Source organism: Littorina saxatilis, linkage group LG5, assembly GCF_037325665.1.
Source record: "Littorina saxatilis isolate snail1 linkage group LG5, US_GU_Lsax_2.0, whole genome shotgun sequence".
Classification (NCBI taxonomy): domain Eukaryota; kingdom Metazoa; phylum Mollusca; class Gastropoda; order Littorinimorpha; family Littorinidae; genus Littorina; species Littorina saxatilis.
The window spans coordinates 62,411,026-62,435,768 of NC_090249.1; the positions used below are offsets into that span (position 1 = coordinate 62,411,026).

Sequence of the window (24,743 nt, forward strand, 5' to 3'; positions counted from 1 at the left end):
GAGGCCAATCAAAAAGCCTTCTTACGACCATACATCACTCGGTCCAGTCTGGCGGGCAGACAAAACAACGCACATTCTTCTGGCCATACATCATCGCATCAATACGACCAGGAGGCCATTCAAAAAGCAATCTTATGACCACACATCAATAGGCCCAGCCTGGCGGGCAAGGCAAGACCAAAGGCGCATTCTTGAGGGCCCGGCAGGTGAATGGCGGCAGGTCAGCAGGAGGAGGACATTGTTGTGGGCCCGGCAGGTGAATGGCGGCAGGTCAGCAGGAGGAGGACATTGTTGTGGGCCCGGCAGGTGAATGGCGGCAGGTCAGCAGGAGGAGGACATTGTTGCAGCGGACCGAGCCGTGCCCAGGCGACAGGGAGCAGCCCGGCCATTGTCACACCGCTATGGGCTGGAGGGGAGATTTATGACTGCCCCAGCGCGAATCAAGTCAGGTCTTCCGTCGGGCCGCTCAAGAGCTGGGCTAACAAGGCAGGCCTTTCATTTTCACCCGCTCATTGTCAGGAGAGGGCGCCAAGTGGCAATCGTTCACTGGCCTGCAAGGACTTTTAATCTCACCCACCCTCACTGCAACCCTCTCACGGTTATTCTGACTTGTCTCTCTCTCTCTCTCTCTCTCTCTCTCTCTCTCTCTCTCTCTCTCTCTCTCTCTCTCTCTCTCTCTCTCTCTCTCTCTCTCTCTCTCTCTCTCTCTCTCTCTCTCTCTCTCTCACACACACACACACACACACACACACACACACACACAGGTGATGATGTCCAGTGCATCCATTTGCTTTGACTTAGGAATCTGTGTTCGTCTCTCAGTTCCTCGGTATTCCTGGGTTGCTGTGGCGGTTGGAGAGGACGGTTGATTTAACTTGTCCAATTTTGTTTCTTTCTTTTGGGTGTCCTGCTCACTGGAAGTCTTTTTTCAGGCCAGTCCTTGTTTCTGTCCTTCCGTCATGGAACCTGTTCTCCACGCACTACCGTATCTGTTTGCTTTTCAGCTAGTAAGTTTTATCGGCTTTGGTTTTTTAACTTCCTTGTCGGTTATCAGCCGACACTGATCTACCGTGACTTGTGTCATGCACAGTGCGTTACGGGTTGTCAGCCATCTCTGTGCTACAACTACTTTACCCTTGATCAGCGAGCATTGTTGCACAACTACTTTACCCTTTATCAACCAGCACTGTTGTACAGCTACTTACTCTTTACCATTATATCAACCATCAGCCAGCACTGTTGCACAGCTACTTTACCCTTTATCAGCCAGCACTGCGGTACAACTAACCCTTTATCAGCCAGCACTGCGGTACAACTAACCCTTTATCAGCCAGCACTGCGGTACAACTAACCCTTTATCAGCCAGCACTGCAGTACACCTAACCCTTTATCAGCCAGCACTGCGGTACAACTAACCCTTTATCAGCCAGCACTGCGGTACAACTAACCCTTTATCAGCCATCACTGCGGTACAACTAACCCTTTATCAGCCAGCACTGCAGTACAACTAACCCTTTATCAGCCAGCACTGCGGTACAACTAACCCTTTATCAGCCAGCACTGCAGTACAACTAACCCTTTATCAGCCAGCACTGTTTTACATAGATAGATCTACCTCATGGGATGTCAACCACAGTGTTGTACATCTACCTTGTCGGTTGTAAACCACATTGGTGTACATCTACCTTATCGGTTATCTTGCCGCTGTGGGATCCCTGTCATCTTCACCAGTGTCTCTATTTCTGGCGTGTCAACAGAAGCATGGCCGAAGATTATTGCCTGGCGTTCCAGTAAGCAGATTGTTTGCAGTAAAGTTTGACAGGGGGACTACAAGTTTTGCACTCCAGCAGCAAAGAGAGCGGAGCTTTGGGATGAAAAGACTTGCCCCCTGGCTCCCCCCGTGGCTAATCCGCCCCCCGCCGCTTCCAGGAGTCGCCCTGCACCCGATCTTCTTCCCTCCCTCCCTCCCTCCCTCCCCGCGGCCTCACTCTCCTTTGGCTCTCCCATTGATTTCTTTACAGTGCGTCCTCGGTCAGGCCACGGGCCAGGTTTGGGTGTGCTTCGGCTGAGAGCCACTCGCCCTGCAGCCCTGTGCTCATGCTTCCTCGCGTTTATTGACACCCCCCACCACCTCCACTGCCTTCCCTCCCAGCACCAACTTCTCCCTTCAGCCTCCCGTGCGATCTTTCGTTCACTGTTGGGCGTATGTGTCTTCTTTCTTCTTCTTCTTCCCGTGGGGGACCGGATCCAATTTCTTGGATGTTGAAGGTCCCGCGATGTTCTTACTGGAAGGTTCTTTACTTTAGTCATGTTGCAGGATTCACAATCATAATTCTCAGTGTCATTCTGATGGGGCATACGAGCACGGTCACACACACAAACGCGCATACGAACTTAAACCAAAGAAATTGGAATATATCTGTGCTTAGAAGTTAAGACTCTCTATCGTATACATGAATACCTCACTGTATCTCTCACTCGCACACACGCGCGTACATGGTACACACACACATACATACCGGCAAAACAGCAAAAGCCCCGAACACAGTTACAAGGTTTCACACAGGAGTGTTCCTGAGGGGATTTTGTTATGACGCCAGTAAGAAGTAGACGGAGGTTATTGCCAGGTCGTGCTTTACCTAGCTCTTTGAAGTTTTCTTGGTTGCCCCTCGTAGAATCTGAAGATCGCAACGGGGTCGTGTTTGGGTAAGAGTACAAAAAATGGAAAATGTCATTTGTTCTCTTATCGTTATAGTTTTGAAGCTAGAACTTTGAAACTGCTCAAACGTCCATAGTTTAATCATTAATAACCTCCATCAATGACATGAGTCAAGGTCACAGTGGGGTAAAGAAATAGAGAGAAACATATTGTTTTATTGAACGTTTTGCTAATTTGATAGCTTATAAACTTCAAACACTTTTAGAGTTTGATGAAGGAAATTATCATTTCATTGAGTGTCGTAGGAGCATTTTCTATTGTTATTGTTGTTGGTGGGTTTTTGGGGGATGGGGTATGTGTCCAAGTGGAGGGGTGGTCAATGCCACGTCAATGCCTGGTCAGATCTGAGGTAGTGAGCAGAACTCTTTTCTTGGGAAGAACAGTGCCTTGAACAGAAAGCGACCCTGCTTGGTGCCATTGATATTTATAACTTTGCCGATTAAGGCAAGCTACCTCAGACCCCGGTCACCAGAAAGGCCGAGTTCAAAGAGACAGCCTCTAAACAAGAAGGGGATAGAGACGGGGGGGGGGGGGGGGGGGGGCTCAAAGGAATAGAGAGCAAAAGGCAGAGTGTCGACCTAGTTAAGTACAGTGGAACCCCTTGAAAGTCCTAAAACACACACGAGAAAATCAGGTCTGAAAGGGGGGAGTCTTACTCTCAGAATGGGGGTCCTTTTACAGAGGCTATGGACAACACACATTGAGAAAACCAGGTCTAAAAGGAGGGAGTGTTACTCTCAGAATGGGGGTCCTTTTACAGAGGCTGTGGACCACACACATTGAGAAAACCAGGCCTGAAAGGAGGGAGTGTTACTCTCAGAATGGGGGTCCTTTTACAGAGGCTGTGGACCACACACATTGAGAAAACCAGGTCTGAAAGGAGGGAGTCTTCCTCTCAGAATGGGGGTCCTTTTACAGAGGCTATGGACAACACACATTGAGAAAACCAGGCCTGAAAGGAGGGAGTGTTACTCTCAGAATGGGGGTCCTTTTACAGAGGCTGTGGACCACACACATTGAGAAAACCAGGCCTGAAAGGAGGGAGTCTTACTCTCAGAATGGGGGTCCTTTTACAGAGGCTATGGACAACACACATTGAGAAAACCAGGTCTGAAAGGGGGGAGTGTTACTCTCAGACTGGGGGTCCTTTTACAGAGGCTATGGACAACACGCATTGAGAAAACCAGGTCTGAAAGGGGGGAGTCTTACTCTCAGAATGGGGGTCCTTTTACAGAGGCTGTGGACCACACACATTGAGAAAACCAGGTCTAAAAGGGGGGAGTCTTACTCTCAGAATGGGGGTCCTTTTACAGAGGCTATGGACCACACACATTGACAAAACCAGGTCTAAAAGGGGGGAGTCTTACTCTCAGAATGGGGGTCCTTTTACAGAGGCTGTGGACCACACACATTGAGAAAACCAGGTCTGAAAGGGGGGAGTGTTACTCTCAGAATGGGGGTCCTTTTACAGAGGCTATGGACAACACACATTGAGAAAACCAGGCCTGAAAGGAGGGAGTCTTACTCTCAGAATGGGGGTCCTTTTACAGAGGCTATGGACAACACACATTGAGAAAACCAGGTCTGAAAGGGGGGAGTCTTACTCTCAGAATGGGGGTCCTTTTACAGAGGCTATGGACAACACACATTGAGAAAACCAGGTCTAAAAGGGGGGAGTCTTACTCTCAGAATGGGGGTCCTTTTACAGAGGCTATGGACAACACGCATTGAGAAAACCAGGTCTGAAAGGGAAGGAGTGTTTCATTTGGGGGTCTTAATAAGGGGGTTCCACTGTGCAAGAGGAGCGGTTGGAAGGCCAGGTAGGCAGATCGGGGTGGATGCATTGAGTGTGTGAGGTGGGCCAGCACTAATGACGGGTGGAGGCGTCCCCATGTCAGGTGTAGCGGGGTGACGGGCCAGTGGCCATCAAAAGACGATATGATACCCCGCCATTTTCCACACCTCGCTGCTCACACCCCGGCCCCTGCCGTCACGGAGGGATGAGTCGCTCGCACCATTCACTGTCTGTTCGCTGGAACATATTAATGTGGAAAGAACCTTGCCTGAGAGAAGTTGCACTAGCTTGCTACCTGTTCACTGCAAGATAATGTAGCGAACGTAGCTCTCTGCCCGTTCATTTTTGGATATGGACAACGTGGGAATATATTAATAATAGATATAAAGAACTGCTTTCAGTTCACTGGAGGATAGCAATAAAACATTCTTTTCAATGGAAGATAGCTATACTACCATTTCACTGGACGGTTTAGAAAAGAGCTATCCGTTGACTGTAGACTAAATTGAGAATAGCGCATTGTTCACTGTAATTGTAAGGTAAAGAGAGCGGTATCCTTTGACCAGAGTATGTGGAGTTAAAGCTACCAAGTTCACTAGACAGGCTGTCGGACACAGGGCAATGTATGGACGTTTGTCCTTTGGAGAAGGCGTTGCGACTAATAATAAGAAGGCGCGCTAGAGAAGGGTCCATAAGGCCGTTGGTCGATTTCTTTGAGAGGGGGGGGGGGGGGGGAGGTGCAAATAAGAAACGTGTCGCCAGTCAGCCATGGCTGTAAGGTTTTCCTTTCCATCCCTCTCTGCGCCAGTGGGGTTTTTAGTGCCACGCTTCAAAGGCGGTATTGAGGGAAGTTTTAATGATAAGTGTGGTGCTAAATATTTGCTTTGCTAGCAGCGCGAGCGGGCGATATGATTGCATGTTTCCTGCGCCCAGAGCCCTCATTGTGCGCTATCAGCTGCACTGGTGGGGGATCAAAGAACGCGCGTTGCACGTGGAAATTTGGATAGAGCCGATAAAACCGCCGGCATAAAAGACGTGGCGGGCCTTTGATGTAGGCTACCGCTTTTTTTTGCCATGATTTTTTTCCCCCGGCTCAGTACTGGCGTGATGTTGGTAATCCAAACTTCGCTCTGCTCTTCAACTTTTCTTTTCCGCTATTGCTTGGGTTCGACCTTGCTCGGTTCTGTCGTTGTGTGTGTGTGTGTGTGCGTGTGTGTGTATGTGCGTGTGTGTGTGTGTGAGATGCAGGATATTATGTTTAACCTTCCGTAAAAATTAAAATCCATGCCAACCACCCCCCTCCCTGGCTCTCATCACGTGTTGTTTAGCAGATTGTTTTCATTAGGGCCGAAGAAACCCCCTTTTGAACAACAATGTTCACATAGCAAGACAAATAATTTGAACAGAAAGTCCTGAGCTGAATCCTTGCTGCACTTATTGCTATGGTTGTCCCACACACACACACACACACACAGTGACACACATAGACAAACACATACACTGCTGCTCTTTATGCATGCATGATGAAAATCTATTTCTTTGGGCGGATAACTGGGTGCCCTTCATATTCTGTTGTTCACTTGTCTGGAAATCAAGCGGTGCCTGTAGCATGAAAAGTGATTGCCATGAGAAAACAACAGTATTAGGCCAAAAAAAAAAGGTCTGTTTACGGTAACATAGGGTGAAAAAATAGGGTCGGTAGGTCGGCTTTTTTTTTTTTTCCTCCCCTCTCTATGATGTTTTACAGTTCATTTCTTCTCATCAATCCCTGTTTTTGCCCAACATAACTATAAACAGTACTTTGAGCTTACCTCCCTTCTGTCGTCTGCTGTTTGAGCGCAAACAGCTCTATTTTGGATGCGTTTTTTTTTGTTGTTTTTTTTCAGACGATTCAAAAAAAAGATTAGGGTCGGGCCTAAAAACTAGGGTCGGTCGGGTTACCGTAAACAGACCTTTTTTTTTTTTTGGCCTTACATGAAGTCTTGGCTTGTGGCAAGGAAGCCCTGTCATCACTTGTAGCATTAAAGAAGCATTACTGCTCAGTGCAGTGGACCCCCCCCCCCCCCCCAATTTCAGACTCCATCCCTTTTAAAAGTAAGAAAATCTAAGACCTAATGTTTTCATTTTCTTTGGGAGATCGTGAAAGGGGTGTTCCACTGTAACAACTTGCTATCATTGGTAGGATGATTTGACTCCTTTTCCACAGTGCACTGTTGTCTAAGTTCAGTGTAACTGTAATGTTCACATTTTATCTCTTGCTTCTGGTTTGTTTCAGGCCATATTTGACTCTCTTCCATATGTCAAAAAAGAGTCAGATGAATACAGCAGGTTAAAAGAGGTGAGTTTGTGTTTAATTTTACACTAAATCAGAACCATACAGTTTACCTTTGATGCATGATTTGGCGAGTGTATTTTCTGCATTTATTGCCACAGCCATGCATTATAAACAAATCTCTCTCTCTCTCTCTCTCTCTCTCTCTCTCTCTCTCTCTCTCTCTCTCTCTCTCTCTCTCTTTTTTTTCTTTCTCTCTCTATTTTCTCTCTCTCTATTTTCTCTCTCTATTTTCTCTCTCTCTATTTCTCTCTCTCTATTTTCTCTCTCTCTATTTTCTCTCTCTCTCTCTCTCTCTCTCTCTCTCTCTCTCTCTTATTATCATGAAATCATCATCATTGCCTTCATTGCTATTATCATTGTTACTTTTGCTATCTTTATACTTCATACGAATCATAGTTTTTATTTAGTTAATCTATAACTTTTGATTTGCTTTTGAATGTTACTTATTACCATATGTATGTTTCGTCAAATTCGTAGTGTCCATATATATACTCTTTTCATGTGTTGTTTTGTTCTCGTCTTTGTTTGCAAAGACAGATTGTAAGACTAGGCAATGCCTAAAATCTCCATCCTTCTGTAATAAAGTTTAATCAATCAATCAATCAATCAATCTCTCTCTCTCTCTCTCTCTCTCTCTCTCTCTCTCTCTCTCTCTCTCTCTCTCTCTCTCTCTCTCTCTCTCTCTCTCTCTCTCTCTCTCTCTCTCTCTCTCTCTCTTTGTAGAGAAAGTTGTGGTTGGTTTACAAATTGCAGCCCAACTGTGACTTTCGTGTGATTCTATGGCTGAATGTGTGCTCGACTTTAGCAGTTACCACCTTTACTGGTGAATTACTTTTCTCACTTTTTCCGCTTCAAAGTCATTTACTTTTAGCCCTGTGGTTATGAAGACAAAGAACTATTCATTATTTTTGACCTGTAGAATACTAGAATCTTTTATTGAAGTTCATGTACATTGTCCTCAAGCAGTTTGTTGTGAATGTAACAGATAGCACAGAGGTTGCAGCTGCGGTTGAGAAACTACCTGCAAGTGTTGCGTACCAACAAAATCACTGTGGAAAACTTGTTCAAGTTCCACGTCAAGCAGCCTATTACCCAACAGTATGACTGCTGCAACATACCCTGTCAGCACTTCACGTGAGTTCTGCTTTCACTGCAATCAAATATGTGTGTCTCTGTGTGTGGTTGAGAGAGAGAGAGAGAGGAGATGATGGCGAGGGAACTTTATTTTTCAAGGATAGAGGTTTAAGGTGACGCCTTTTCTTACAACCGGTCCTTACTTCAAATACAAATGTCTAATAAATGATAAACAAGTAAAGCAACATGACAAATAAACAAATTAAACGAACGACCCAGCAAACAATCGACAAGTAAGCAAACAAGCAAATAAACACAAACAACAAAATGACAAAGTAAGCAACATACAAATCAAAAGCGAAACATGCAACATGTTAATTGAGGTTACGTAAAATGATCGACGGTAAAATTCACACAATACCAACGTTTACACTAATGCTTACAATGATTATATGGTGTAAATGATGATGATGATGATGATGATGATGATGATGATGATGATGATGATGATGGAAAATCGCAACATAAATTCCACATAATACATGTAATAAAGAACATATAATATTTTTGTAATTCATAAAGCTTTGACAATTGTTGACAGCTACTTGCACATGTTAAGACTGGGAGAGAGAGGGAGAGAGATAGAGAGAGATAGATATGCCCTGTAAACACTTCAAGTGATTTCGTCTTCCACTGCAATGGTGTGTGAGTGTGCGTGCGTGCATGCGTGCGTGAGTCTGAGAGAGAGAAATATCAAGGCAACACTTTAAGTGAGTTCGTCTTTCACTGTATGAAATGTGTGTGTGTGTGTTTAGCTATTTACAATTATCGGTATTCTATTGTTTGCCGTCTAAGAAGTCAACAGGCAAACAAAACTGATTTAAGTTAGGTAAGGGTACAGAAACTTTGTACACATTGAACTTAATCATGAACTTCACAGATTGATTGATCGATCAATGAGATGGTTTGATGTGATTGATCGATCAATGAGATGGTTTGATGTGATTGATCGATCAATGAGATGGTTTGATGTTATTTTATTCCAAGATCGCTCAAATGATGCTATGGCAAAACAACTTAAAGCTGATTATCCAGAGATTTTACAGCTAGATTGCTGGAGTCTGGTGCTGAAATAAGTGTATGAAGCGAAAGTGGGTGCCACCCAAACGGGAGAGAAAAAAACGCAGGGTCTGATCTGTTGAAATCTCAACAAATCAATTTCAACCAATCCAACGTCGCGGCGGTTCCCGACCGGTTCCCGACCGTTTGATAACTTTCTCGTGCACCTGGGCACAGATTAACATGTGCATTGACAAAGTTGTAGTCCTCCAGGAACACAGGTTAACATGTGCATTGACAAAGTTGTAGTCCTTCAGGAACACAGGTTAGCATGTGCATTGACAAAGTTGTAGTCCTTCAGGAACACAGGTTAGCATGTGCATTGACAAAGTTGTAGTCCTCCAGGAACACAGGTTAACATGTGCATTGACAAAGTTGTAGTCCTCCAGGAACACAGGTTAACATGTGCATTGACAAAGTTGTAGTCCTCCAGGAACAAATGGCCGTGTATCAACATGTGCATTGACAAAGTTGTAGTCCTCTAGGAACAAATGGCCGTGTATCAACATGTGCATTGACAAAGTTGTAGTCCTCCAGGAACAAATGGCCGTGTATCAACATGTGCATTGACAAAGTTGTAGTCCTCCAGGAACAAATGGCCGTGTATCAACATGTGCATTGACAAAGTTGTAGTCCTCCAGGAACAAATGGCCGTGTATCAACATGTGCATTGACAAAGTTGTAGTCCTCCAGGAACACAGGTTAACATGTGCATTGACAAAGTTGTAGTCCTCCAGGAACAAATGGCCGTGTATCAACATGTGCATTGACAAAGTTGTAGTCCTCCAGGAACAAATGGCCGTGTATCAACATGGTCTGCTTTGACTTTGGTCGGCCATGTTGTGCAAGTCTTCATGGGTAACTTGCATGAAGATCATCTTGTTCATTTATGAAAACCCTTAGCAATAGCAGAATAAAAAATAAAAAACCCAATAATTTAATGGAACGTTTAATTTGTGACAAAACAAAATGTTACAGATTTGTTTCGATGCCTTGGGAGTAGCACTCAGTTATTGTACACATAATCTTGTGCATTTTATTCATTGATGCCATGTTTGTGTGATTGCAGGAGTGAGAGTCTGTACGGGTGTAAGATCAACCGGCAGACAAGCTGTGACCTGATCCCACCCAGTATACCCCGTGGCTCATTCAACCCGGGCAGGAACCTGACTGAAGGTAAGGGGCCTTCTGCATGGCATACCCTTTCTGTGTGTTAGTACCATGAGCGCAACTACTGTCTGTCTTGATTGACCAAGTGTACCAGATTGGTCAGTTGTTCCTTTGTGGTCTGATTCGTTGCAAGTTGGACACTGGATTGGTTGGTTAGTTGGTAGGTGGTTGGTTGGTAGGTGGTTGGTTGGTGTGTCCATTCAGTGTGGAGATGGTGTAGCAGTGTAGAGGTTTTGTTTGAAGTGATCTGATGACAGCGACACATGTGTCTGGCTGATGCCTTCTTCTTTTCCACAAAAGACATGCGAGTCTTCTGGCTGACTTTGGCAAATCAATCAATCAATCAATCAATGAGGCTTATATCGCGCATATTCCGTGGGTACAGTTCTAGGCGCTCTGCAGTGATGCCGTGTGAGATGAAATTTTATACGGCCAGTAGATTGCAGCCATTTCGGCGCATATTTACCTTTCGCGGCCTATTATTCCAAGTCACACGGGTATAGGTAGACAATTATGAACTGTGCCTAAGCAATTTTGCCAGGAAAGACCCTTTTGTCAATCGTGGGATCTTTAACGTGCACACCCAATGTAGTGTACACGGGGGGGAGGGTTCGGACACCGAAGAGAGTCTGCACACAAAGTTGACTCTGAAATAAATTTCCGCCGAACCTGGGATCGAACTCACGCTGACAGCGGCCAACTGAATACAAATCCAGCGCGCTACCAACTGAGCTATATCCCCGCAAATGCGGGCAATGCAGGCATATGAGTGGTCTCTACCTCGAGTGGTTGAAGGCAGGGGATGGTTTTTGTTGGCCAGCACATTTCTCACTTGTTTCTTGACTGTTGGAGGCACACCAAGAAACAAGTCTGCACTATTTCTCACACTGTTGCAGAAGTAGCATGTCCTTACTATGGCTGACAACATCAGAATGTCTACATTGTAAGCAACTCACTACCAGGGACATGGGATGTTTGTTGTGGCTTCAGCGGCCGGACACAGTTTCACCAAAGAGTCTAGAAGCTGATATTTCTCAGCTTCTACATTCTTTGGTGAAGCTGTTTGAGCACCATTCCCACCTCCTGCAGCCTGCCTCTGATGGCTTGGGTCTCCAGAGAGAGGGGTAGGGTTGGGTGTAAAGGGGGGGGGGGGGACACAAAGTCAGACAGGTATGCCAGGGCCGGATCTCAGCCTGGAAGCCAGCTCCTTCTTTGATTTACAACAATGAGATTTTGACGGAAGAGGGTCAGGGGTGAGAGAGCGGTGTGTGTGGGTCGTGGTGTGGGTAGAATGAGGGAGGAGGGAGTGGGGGAGGGGGGGTCTAGCTGCATACTTGTATCTCCTCCCTCCCACCCACACACCTTGCCTTCAGAGTGTGCAGGTTTCGGTTAGTGATGAAAAGCGGGTGAAAGCTTGAGTACCGAGACCTGTTGTGCGGGGAGCCGAGAAGTGGTCTGACTCCAAGCACACACACAGGGAAGCCAACTTGTTGTTTTTCTTTGAGGGAATTCACATGGTCCTCTGACCCTTTTTCTCTAGGCGTATAGAGTATTGGGGGGGGGGGGGGGGGGGGTAGTTGACATTGTGAAGGTTTTCAGACCACTCCTCACTGCCTGCTTCCTCCCGGTCAGTCCGATGGTCACTTTGTACAGTGGAACCCCCTTTTAAAGCCTTCACACATCTGAGAAAATTAGGCCTGAAAAAGGAGGGAGTCGTAAAGTGGAGGTACCTTTAAAGGGGTTATGAACAGGACATCTGAAAAATCAAGGTCTTGAAAAGAAGTCTTAAATCGGGGGTCTATTTTGTGTGTGTGTGTGGGGGGGGGGTCTACTGCATTGACTCCTTGACACCAACGTTTTATCAGCATTGATCACAGGGACTGGTTGTGTTTATGGGCTTGTGTCGGAACATAGAAAATCTGGTCGTGGCTATTGACTCAAAAGTGTTGTCCAAGTCAATCAGTGAATGCATGGTGTCCTCTATGCCTAGATGGGAAGTGCGAAGAAGCAAAGGTGTTGGCAGAGTGATTTTATCTCCCACAACTCCGAGAGGAATGGATCAGGTGAGATAGAACGCGGGAATACGTCACTGAATGAATGGTTTTCGTCCTGTGAAGACGTGTTGGTGCACTGTCTATCTTTTGCTTTGCTTTCATTTTTCGGAAGCACCACAGGTGGAATGTCAGGGTAGCACCACAGGGGGAATGTCAGGGTAGCACCACAGGGGGAATGTCAGGGTAGCACCACTGGTGGAGTGTCAGGGTAGCACCACAGGGGGAATGTGGACCAAGGAAGAAGCTTGTGAACATGTTAACTGTTTGGAACTTAAAGCAGCCTGCTTTAACTTAAAGCAGCCTGCTTTGCCCTGAAATCCCTTTGCAGGGGATTATGTCACTCTTACATTCAGTCAGAGTTCAGTTACTTACAGATAATAGCACCACTGTGGCTTTTATTAATAACATGGGCAACACAAAAGTTTTGTGCAACGACATTGCCAGAGACATTTGGTTGTGGTGCTTATCACATAGTAATTGTATAACAGCAACACACTTACCGGGTTGCCTAAATATAGAGGCAGATGCAGAATCCCGTGTGGATAGACACAACATTGAATGGCATTTGGACACACAAGTGTTTGCAGAAGTCATCAATCGGTTTGATCTCTGTGATGTAGACTTATTTGCTTCTCGTGTTAACGCACAGTTAAGAAAGTATGCTTCATGTAAGAATGTAAGAGTGACATAATCCCCTGCAAAGGGCAAACAGTTAGTATGTTTCATGTAAGAATGTAAGAGTGACATAATCCCCTGCAAAGGGCAAACAGTTAATATGTTTCATGTAAGAATGTAAGAGTGACATAATCCCTTGCAAAGGGCAAACAGTTAATATGTCGAAAAGCTTCTTCCTTGGTCCACATTCCACCCGTGGTGCTACACTGACACTCCGAGTTCCTCCTTTTTAATCTCTTTGGGGCTTCATGTTGAATATGGACAAAATTCTACATTTTCAATTGATTTTGAAGCTGTAAGTAGCTCTTCTCACTGTTAAATTAATTTATGTTCTGCTCTTAAGTCAGGGTTAAAAAAAAGTGATAACATCTTCAAAAGTGTGTCTTATTTTGGGGTTTCCTCCTTTTTGGCCATTTTCTATTCTCGTTTCTGCAGTGTAGTAATTGAAGTGAGAAGAAGCCACTATTTTGGTGAAAGTGAAGACGTGTGGTGTGCCTGTGTCGGGGTGTAGACAGGGCTGTCAAGAGGCAGAGAGGGGAGGCGAGTGTTTTGAATGTTAATATTTCACAGCTTCCACCCCTCTTCAGCCATTGTAGCCAACACGTAGATTGTTTTCAACTCTAACTGCTTCACGCAACCCCCCGTCCCCCACCCCCCGTCCCCCACCCCCCCGTCCCCCACCCCCCCATCCCCCAACCCCCGCCCCCCCACCCCCCTTCCGAGAGACAGGGGAACAACCCTCTTAACACCTCAAAAACTCTGCGAAAATCACTTTATTAAACGGAGGGAGTTATGAAATGGGGGTGAAATGACAGAGTTATGAAATGGGGGTGAAATGACAGAGTTATGAAATGGGGGTAAAATGACAGAGTTATGAAATGGGGGTAAAATGACAGAGTTGTGAAATGGGGGTGAAATGACAGAGTTATGAAATGGGGGTAAAATGACAGAGTTATGAAATGGGGGTGAAATGACAGAGTTATGAAATGTTGGTGAAATGACAGAGTTATGAAATGGGGTTGAAATGACAGAGTTATGAAATGGGGTTGAAATGACAGAGTTATGAAATGGGGGTGAAATGACAGAGTTGTGAAATGACAGAGTTATGAAATGGGGGTGAAATGACAGAGTTATGAAATGGGGGTAAAATGACAGAGTTATGAAATGGGGGTGAAATGACAGAGTTGTGAAATGGGAGTGAAATGACAGAGTTATGAAATGGGAGTGAAATGTCAGAGTTATGAAATGTTGGTGAAATGACAGAGTTATGAAATGGGGTTGAAAGGACAGAGTTATGAAATGGGGTTGAAAGGACAGAGTTATGAAATGGGGGTGAAATGACAGAGTTATGAAATGGGGGTGAAATGACAGAGTTATGAAATGTTGGTGAAATGACAGAGTTATGAAATGAGGGTGAAATTACAGAGTTATGAAATGGGGGTGAAATGACAGAGTGATAAACAAAACGTCTGGGAAAACATGGTCTTAAAGGGGGGTCCCCCTGTACACACCACCCCTTTGAGAGTGGCTGTATTTGGTGTGGGGTCTTTTATGACCCCCCTGCGTGCTTGTGGTTGTCCTTATGGTAATGCAGGCAGTGTTTGCAACTAGTGCTGCCCTTTTGGTCTATCTGGCTTCCCCTTCCTTCCTTGTCCCGTTTTGTCACTCTCCGCCTTGGGCTTTCTGGGGTGGGGGATGGAGGGAGGGAGAAGACCAAAATACAAGTCGTTGCAGTGTGTGTGTGTGTGTGTGTGTGTGTGTGTGTGTGTGTGTGTGTGTGTGTGTGTGTGTGTGTGTGTGTGTTGTGTGTGTGTGTGTGTGTGTGTGTGTGTGTGTGTGTGTGTGTGCTATCCAAAAGAGAAACAATCAGATACTCATACACACTTTGACACGCTCTCTCTCCAAAACACCATCACCCACCCCAGCCCCATCCAGCCCCTCATCACCCACCCCAGCCCCTCACCACCCTAGTTGAATGTGTGGGTGTGTCTGTGTGTGTTCTATCAAAAACAGTAACAAGCAGTTAGGCCTACAGTTACTCAAGCACACTTTGGTATACTTTTCATCCCCAAAACACTTTGTCCCTCCCACCCACCCCATCCCTACCACCCACCCCATCCCTACCCCTTCCTCTTCCACAGCCAAGTTGTGTGGTCATGAAGTGTTAACACGTGCGCGTCATTTTATAGTTTGTTGGGCAATTGTTTCCTTGTGCACGCCAAACTCCTTTCTATTTTCTCGTGTAATGGTCCCTCTAGTTGTCCAATAGTTGTAGATCTCTATCAAAGGCTTCCCTCAGTGATTTTGGTCTCTCTTCGCTTCTCTCTGTGTATCATTTGATTGTCTGTCTTTACTTCTCTCTGTGTATCATTTGATTGTCTGTCTTTACTTCTCTCTGTGTATCATTTGATTGTCTTCACTTCTCTCTGTGTATCACTTGATTGTCTGTCTTCACTTCTCTCTGTGTATCATTTGATTGTCTGTCTTCACTTCTCTCTGTGTATCATTTGATTGTCTGTCTTCACTTCTCTCTGTGTATCATTTGATTGTCTGTCTTTGCTTCTCTCTGTGTATCATTTGATTGTCTGTCTTTACTTCTCTCTGTGTATCATTTGATTGTCTGTCTGTACTTCTCTCTGTGTATCATTTGATTGTCTGTCTTCACTTCTCTCTGTGTATCATTTGATTGTCTGTCTTCACTTCTCTCTGTGTATCATTTGATTGTCTGTCTTTACTTCTCTCTGTGTATCATTTGATTGTCTTTACTTCTCTCTGTGTATCATTTGATTGTCTTTACTTCTCTCTGTGTATCATTTGATTGTCTGTCTTTACTTCTCTCTGTGTATCATTTGATTGTCTGTCTTCACTTCTCTCTGTGTATCATTTGATTGTCTGTCTTCACTTCTCTCTGTGTATCATTTGATTGTCTGTCTTTACTTCTCTCTGTGTATCATTTGATTGTCTTTACTTCTCTCTGTGTATCATTTGATTGTCTGTCTTTACTTCTCTCTGTGTATCATTTGATTGTCTGTCTTTGTTTCTCTCTGTGTATCATTTGATTGTCTGTCTTCACTTCTCTCTGTGTATCACTTGATTGTCTGTCTTCACTTCTCTCTGTGTATCATTTGATTGTCTGTCTTCACTTCTCTCTGTGTATCATTTGATTGTCTGTCTTCACTTCTCTCTGTGTATCACTTGATTGTCTGTCTTCACTTCTCTCTGTGTATCATTTGATTGTCTGTCTTCACTTCTCTCTGTGTATCACTTGATTGTCTGTCTTCACTTCTCTCTGTGTGTAGCCAAGTGCTGTGCCCCGTCTCTTTGTGTGTATTATCTCCTGCCCGACCCAGTTGCCTCCCCTGTCTATAGCTATTCCCTGTGTGTGTGTGATAGTCACATTGGGTTTACATTTAAATAATGCCCTTTGTGCTAAGAAATCCCTAACTTGAAATGATGAGAAGCAGCAGCGTAACCTCTAACCATCAGTGCCTAAGGAGTGACTAAATAATACCTGGTTGTCTTTGTGCATTGTACTTTATTGTGTGTTTACTATCGTAGGGTAGGCCCCGACCGGATGCATTTCTAATCTCTTATCTCAGATTTAGGTGGTCGTTATGTAATGTGTCGCCAGACTGTCTGGGTATCGTTGGACGGCGGTTTGTCAAGTGGGTGTCATTTCTTTTGACAGGGTACAATCATTGAAGATGTCAGGTAGCCTGAAGGTTCTTGTCTCTTACTCCCCCCCCCCCCTCTTCTTTGTAACTGGTTGTAATCTAATGAGTTTTATCCGGTGTGCACGGCAAACAGGCCCCTTCTTCCCCCTTCAGCTAGTGTAACTACTTGTAATATTTCCGGTGCTTGACACCCGACCGACACGGCTTCATGCCTCGGTAACGATCCCTTCCATTGGGCAGGCAATCTTAAGACGACACCCCCCGTTGTCTGACACCTAGGTATTCTTCCTATTGGCTATCGGAGTTGACCAGCCTTTAAAAGGGAGAGCATTAGGCTCTATCAGCAGACGCGTTTAGTGAGCCCGATCATCGTGTGAGCTGTGTGCTGCTCATATGTTGTTGTCGTGAAAGTGTCGGACCTCTGCCCAAATTTATCGCGACTTGTGAATTCGTGCCCTTGTGTTTCGCGACTAGCGTCAGCAGCAGTTTTGTGTTTAGGTTCCAAGTGTGCTCACTGAGGAGAATCTTGCCTTCTTCTTTACACTGCTTTCTGGTTGCTACCAGAATAAGAATAATCCTTTTTTTCACTGCTTTCTGGTTGCTACCAGAATAACCTTGCCTTTTAATTACACTCATTTCTGGTTACTACCAGAATAATTACTTTTTAAATATTTCTGGTTTACACCAGATATACACATATATATATTATACTGTTTCTGGTTGATACCAGAATTCATAGTTTCTGATTCTGGTACTGGTAGATACCAGAACTCATAGTTCCTATTTTTGGCTACTAGAATAATTCATAATTGGTATTTCTGGTTAGATGTAAGCATTGCTATTTCTTGTATTAGAGTTCTGTTTATTGTTTCTATTTTATAACTTATAGCATTGTTTCTAGTTGCAACCAAATTTAGCTAAACTGTTGTGGAATATTTATGCTTTAGATAAGCTAACTGAGTGGTTAATTTTAGTTACATTTCCTTTAATAAAAGATAAGTTAAAGCAACCTCTGTCTTCGGTGTCTTAATTGTATGCTCCTCTGCCTGTGCTATATATCCTTGTCCTTACACCCGACATTCCCACATCTGTATCATTTGATTGTCTGTCTTTACTTCTCTCTGTGTATCATTTGATTGTCTGTCTTCACTTCTCTCTGTGTATCACTTGATTGTCTGTCTTCACTTCTCTCTGTGTATCACTTGATTGTCTGTCTTTGTTTCTCTCTGTGTATCATTTGATTGTCTGTCTTTACTTCTCTCTGTGTATCATTTGATTGTCTGTCTGTACTTCTCTCTGTGTATCATTTGATTGTCTGTCTTCACTACTCTCTGTGTATCATTTGATTGTCTGTCTTCACTTCTCTCTGTGTATCATTTGATTGTCTGTCTGTACTTCTCTCTGTGTATCATTTGATTGTCTGTCTTTGCTTCTCTCTGTGTATCATTTGATTGTCTGTCTTTGCTTCTCTCTGTGTATCATTTGATTGTCTGTCTTTACTTCTCTCTGTGTATCATTTGATTGTCTGTCTTCACTTCTCTCTGTGTATCATTTGATTGTCTGTCTTCACTTCTCTCTGTGTATCATTTGATTGTCTGTCTTCACTTCTCTCTGTGTATCATTTGATTGTCTGTCTTCACTTCTCTCTGTGTATCATTTGATTGTCTGTCTTTGCTTCTCTCTGTGTATCATTTGATTGTCTGTCTTCACTTCTCTCTGTGTATCATTTGATTGTCTGTCTTTACTTCTCTCTGTGTATCATTTGATTGTCTGTCTGTACTTCTCTCTGTGTATCATTTGATTGTCTGTCTGTACTTCTCTCTGTATATCATTTGATTGTCTGTCTTTACTTCTCTCTGTGTATCATTTGATTGTCTGTCTTTACTTCTCTCTGTGTATCATTTGATTGTCTGTCTTTACTTCTCTCTGTGTATCATTTGATTGTCTGTCTTTACTTCTCTCTGTGTATCATTTGATTGTCTGTCTTTACTTCTCTCTGTGTATCATTTGATTGTCTGTCTTTACTTCTCTCTGTGTATCATTTGATTGTCTGTCTTTGTTTCTCTCTGTGTATCATTTGATTGTCTGTCTTTACTTCTCTCTGTGTATCATTTGATTGTCTGTCTTTACTTCTCTCTGTGTATCATTTGATTGTCTGTCTTCACTTCTCTCTGTGTATCATTTGATTGTCTGTCTTTACTTCTCTCTGTGTATCATTTGATTGTCTTCACTTCTCTCTGTGTATCATTTGATTGTCTGTCTTTACTTCTCTCTGTGTATCATTTGATTGTCTGTCTTTACTTCTCTCTGTGTATCATTTGATTGTCAGTCTTTACTTCTCTCTGTGTATCATTTGATTGTCTGTCTTCACTTCTCTCTGTGTATCATTTGATTGTCTGTCTTTACTTCTCTCTGTGTATCATTTGATTGTCTGTCTTCACTTCTCTCTGTGTATCATTTGATTGTCTGTCTTCACTTCTCTCTGTGTATCATTTGATTGTCTGTCTTCACTTCTCTCTGTGTATCATTTGATTGTCTGTCTTCACTTCTCTCTGTGTATCATTTGATTGTCTGTCTTTACTTCTCTCTGTGTATCATTTGATTGTCTGTCTTCACTTCTCTCTGTGTATCATTTGATTGTCTGTCTGTACTTCTCTCTGTGTATCATTTGATTGTCTGTCTTCACTTCTCTCTGTGTATCATTTGATTGTCTGTCTTTGCTTCTCTCTGTGTATCATTTGATTGTCTGTCTTCACTTCTCTCTGTGTATCATTTGATTGTCTGTCTGTACTTCTCTCTGTGTATCATTTGATTGTCTGTCTGTACTTCTCTCTGTGTATCATTTGACTGTCTCTCTTTGCATTTCTTTGTTATTAGTGTATCATTTCGATTTTCTGTCGTTGCTTTGAACTGTTATATGAGCATTGTTTTTTATCTCTCAGTTATTTGTGTATCATTAGACTGTCTCTCTTGGCTTCCGTGTGTGTTTTGTGTATCATGTGGCGCTCAGCCTCAGCCACAGCGAAATGCGATCGTGTTCACTCAACAACAGCAACAGCAACAAGACCATCAACACCACAGGATAGGAGTGGGAAAGTTGGTGTGATCACCGCTCAGCTCTGGCTGCCGTCTGCTTTTCTCTTTTTCCACTCCTCGCCTACCCCATAAAACTCCCCCCCCCCCAACCCCCCCCCCCCCTCCGGTAATAACTCCCCAACCCCTTCCAAGCCTTGATGTTCCTTTCCTTTTTTTCACCGTCAGTCAGTCGTTCCTTTCTTCTCCCTCAAGATGACTGCTTCACCTATCTCCCGTCTCCCGGCCTGTGCAATTTTCATGGCCGTCCCCTGGGAGGGGGGGGGGGGGTGTTGCTTGCACGACGACATACCCGCAAACTGTCTCTCTCCTTGTCTCTCTCTCTCTCTCTCTCTCTCTCTCTCTCTCTCTCTCTCTCTCTCTCTCTCTCTCTCTCTCACTCTCTCACTCCTCTCTCTCTCTCCTCTCTCTCTCTCCTCTCTCTCTTTAATAACACATGTACTCATGCATGTGTATTCAGCATTGTTTTCACTACGTTACATGACGGGCGCAGTGGCGTGGTGGTAAGACATCGGCCTCCTAATCGGGAGGTCGTGAGATCGAATCCCGGTCGCTGCCGTCTGGTGGGTTAAGAGTGGAGATTTTTCCGATCTCCCAGGTCAACTTATGTGCAGACCTGCTAGTGACTTAACCCCCTTCGTGTGTACACGCAAGCACAAGACCAAGTGCGCACGGAAAAGATCCTGTAATCCATGTCAGAGTTCGGTGGGTTATAGAAACACGAAAATACCCAGCATGCTTCCTCCGAAAGCGGCGTATGGCTGCCTAAATGGCGGGGTAAAAACGGTCATACACGTAAAATTCCACTCGTGCAAAAACATGAGTGAACATGGGAGTTTCAGCCCACGAACGCAGAAGAAGAAGAAGACTACGTTACATATACGATGCTTTATATTTGTGTATAAAGGTTCCGTTCTTGGTCCACTTTTGTTTTGTATATTCATTAATGACTTGCCACTCCATATTTCTGATCCTCGTGTTATCAATGACCTTTTTGCTGACGACTCATCTGTGTACACTTTCTCAAAAAATCTGAACGTGTTAGCGTCATCACTTCAAAGAAGCCTCGATGAAATGTTTACTTGGTGTAACACTAATACTATGATAGTTCATCCTGCAAAAACCAATAGTATGGTAATCACTTGTAGACAGAAACATCAGCTGGCCCCACTTGATCTAAAGCTCAACCTTGGATCATCACCAATTGAGCAAGTGCGTGAACATCGGGTTCTAGGAGTCACAATAGATTCTGAGCTAAACTGGAAATGTCATTTAAACAATATAAACAAAACGCTGTCGAGAAACATGTTCTTATTCTCGCAGCTACGATATTATGTCGACACTTCAGTTCTGAAATTATTTTACCATGCACACATTCTTTCGCATTTAAGTTATGCTTCTACGTTATAGGACAACTGCAGTGATGTTCACATGATCAAACTGAATTCTCTCCATCGTCGTGCAGCTAAACTTATGATACCTAACTCATCGGTCACTACTGACGAAAAACTGAAACTGCTTGGCCTCCTTCCGTTGAACCTAACTCATCGGTCACTACTGACGAAAAACTGAAACTGCTTGGCCTCCTTCCGTTGAACCAGCAGCTTAAACTGAATAAATCATTATTCATGTTTAGAGTTATGAACAAGGAAGTCCCAGAGTACATTCTGTCGCTGTTTCAAAAAGCAACCAACAGGTATGGTTCTAGTAAATTCATTCCACCTCGCCCCCGACTAGATTTGTACAAGTCTAGTCTTGCATTTTCAGGGTCATCAGTGTGGAATTCACTTCCAACAGCATTAAAATATATTCCATCAATCAAAGCCTTTAAAAAGCAAATACACAGACATTTGTTTCAAATCTGATTCCAAGTGGAGCGTTCCACCGTTATCGTAACCTAGTGGTGATTCAAAATGGGTTTACTCCGATGTATTAAACCGTCCTAATGTTATCATACATACCGGTTATCTTATAGCAGTCTCTTCTCAGGGTTGCTGTTTCTGTTGTTACTGTTGTGTTGGTATATCCTTTGTTGTAGTTCTTTTCTTCCTTTTGCTATGTTGTCGGTATCTTTTGTAAAATACAAATGACTTACTGTTTGTTATTTTGCTTGCTTGCCGTTGTTATTTCATTTGGACCATATTATGTTTCTATTGCTCGTGACTTTTTTTTTAAATTTTTGTTACAGTTAGTATTGTTATTATCGTTATGACATCATCATCATTACCATTATTTCTATTTCCATATTTCTATTGCTGTTATTGTATTTAATAGTATCAAATACTATAACGTTTTCTTTGCCTTTAAATACCATTTATTATCATAATTATGTACGATTATGTTTGCCGTCAACATTTTTTGCTCTTATAATGTTTTCATGTCTGTTTTGTATTCATGTTAGTTAGCAAGGACAGATTGTAAGACTAGGCAACGCCTAAAATCTCCATCCTTCTGTAATAAAGTTTAATCAATCAATCAATCTCTCTCTCTCTCTCTCTCTCTCTCTCTCTCTCTCTCTCTCTCTCTCTCTCTCTCTCTCTCTCTCTCACACACATACACACTCATTCAAACACACACATACACACTCACTCAAACACACACACACACACACACAATCACACTTACTTTTGGGAGAAAGTCTAACGCAAGAAGGAGGGAGACAGATTGGCTGACAATAGCCCTGTTTCCCCGAGAGACAGATTGGCTGACAATAGCCCTGTTTCCCTGAGAGACAGATTGGCTGACAATAGCCCTGTTTCCCCGAGAGACAGATTGGCTGACAATAGCCCTGTTTCCCCGAGAGACAGATTGGCTGACAATAGCCCTGTTTCCCCAAGAGACAGATTGGCTGACAATAGCCCTGTTTCCCCGAGAGACAGATTGGCTGACAATAGCCCTGTTTCCCCGAGAGACAGATTGGCTGACAATAGCCCTGTTTTCCTGAGAGACAGACTGGCTGACAATAGCCCTGTTTTCCTGAGAGACAGACTGGCTGACAATAGCCCTGTTTCCCCGAGAGACAGACTGGCTGACAATAGCCCTGTTTTCCTGAGAGACAGACTGGCTGACAATAGCCCTGTTTCCCCGAGAGACAGATTGGCTGACAATAGCCCTGTTTTCCTGAGAGACAGACTGGCTGACAATAGCCCTGTTTCCCCGAGAGACAGACTGGCTGACAATAGCCCTGTTTCCCCGAGAGACAGATTGGCTGACAACAGCCCTGTTTCCCCGAGAGACAGATTGGCTGACAATAGCCCTGTTTCCCCGAGAGACAGATTGGCTGACAACAGCCCTGTTTCCCCGAGAGACAGATTGGCTGACAGTAGCCCTGTTTCCCCGAGAGACAGACTGGCTGACAATAGCCCTGTTTTCCTGAGAGACAGACTGGCTGACCATAGCCCTGTTTCCCCGAGAGACAGACTGGCTGACAATAGCCCTGTTTTCCTGAGAGACAGATTGGCTGACCATAGCCCTGTTTCCCCCGAGAGACAGATTGGCTGACAATAGCCCTGTTTCCCCAAGAGACAGATTGGCTGACAATTGCCCTGTTTCCCCGAGAGACAGATTGGCTGACAATAGCCCTGTTTTCCTGTGAGACAGACTGGCTGACAATAGCCCTGTTTCCCCGAGAGACAGACTGGCTGACCATAGCCCTGTTTCCCCGAGAGACAGACTGGCTGACAATAGCCCTGTTTCCCCGAGAGACAGATTGGCTGACAACAGCCCTGTTTTCCTGAGAGACAGACTGGCTGACCATAGCCCTGTTTCCCCGAGAGACAGACTGGCTGACAATAGCCCTGTTTTCCCGAGAGACAGAAACACATCAGAGAAAGACAGAAGGGAGGGAGAGAAGGGTAGGTTTAATGACAATGAGGGCTGCAAAAAAACCAGGGGGGGGGGGGGGGTAGTTTTATGACAGCGGGCTGTTTTTTAGGGCCATGGAGAAGGGTGTAGGTGAGACAGCGCGGCGTGGTGTGTTTGATGTATGCGTTTTGCTGTCGGATTGCCAGCCCCCGACTGCCTACTGGGTGAGAAGTACAGGCTTCACAGGCACAAAGACCGCTCCCTTCGCCCTTACTTTTCTCTATCTGCTATTTGAACAAGTTTTGTTGTTGTAGTCGGTCTTGTTTGTGTGAGTGTGTGTGTGTCCGCTCGAGTGCGTGTTTGTCTTTGTGTGAGTGTGTGTCCTTCTTGCATACCCTACCCCTTGCTGTCTCTTGTTCTGTGCATGGCCATGTTGCGTACACGGGATTTGGTTTGTCTCAAGACAGCCAAACATGGTGAGGGAACGCACAGATAATAAAGTGCATGTTCCTGTCTGGCTCATCTCACGGCCTGTCCGTCTCACATAGCTCTTCCTCTTTCAAAGTCTTCGTCTCACAACTACCAAAGCCAGTATTCCACTTCTGCCACCCCCCCCCCCCCCACCCCCCCCCCCCCCCCCCCCAAACCCGTTGCCAATCTCGGGCCTGTTGTTGCTTTCAAGGTGTCACAAAGTCAGCGCATAAAGTTGGGATTATGAACATTGGATGACAGGCCCGCCAGCCTCATGAATATTCATCACTGGGGTTGCAGGCAAAAACAGCGTATGAGAGGGAAGGCATTGTATACTTTCTCTTGCCTTGTATAATATTCACTCAGATTAGTTACACTGCAATTTATAATTCACAAGTTGAACATCCAATAACGTTTGTTGAATTCACTTAGTAGCACGGACGTTTTAAGACACTTGATCAAAAGGAAGATGTACAGTGCAAGTAGCTTGCAGCTACAGTTCGTTTAGACAATACCATTATTACCATGTGAGTGCCCTTTATGGCTATTTGACCAATCAGGACTGATCCTAGGTGACCTGTTAAATGTTATAACGGACAGGAAGGGACCCTTTTCATGTTTATCAAGCTAAAAATAACAAAGACAAACTAAAATGTAAAATCAAGAATATCAGGTTGACTTATTCCGAGGAATGGCACTTTTGATTTGTTAATAATAATACTAAGAGATGGCACGGAATTTTGGTCAAAAAACGTGTTTT

At 44.2% G+C, this 24,743-nt stretch overlaps 1 protein-coding gene across 1 annotated transcript in view; it reads left to right on the forward strand.

Moving 5' to 3' along the window:
* Nucleotides 1-24,743, forward strand: part of LOC138967663 (VWFA and cache domain-containing protein 1-like) — a gene marked incomplete in the record, with an annotated part of 73,038 nt that overhangs the window by 5,640 nt on the left and 42,655 nt on the right. Inside the window, 3 exon segments of the mRNA XM_070340302.1 lie at nt 6,790-6,852; nt 7,835-7,983; nt 10,112-10,218. Coding sequence (XP_070196403.1) covers nt 6,790-6,852; nt 7,835-7,983; nt 10,112-10,218 — 319 coding nt within the window.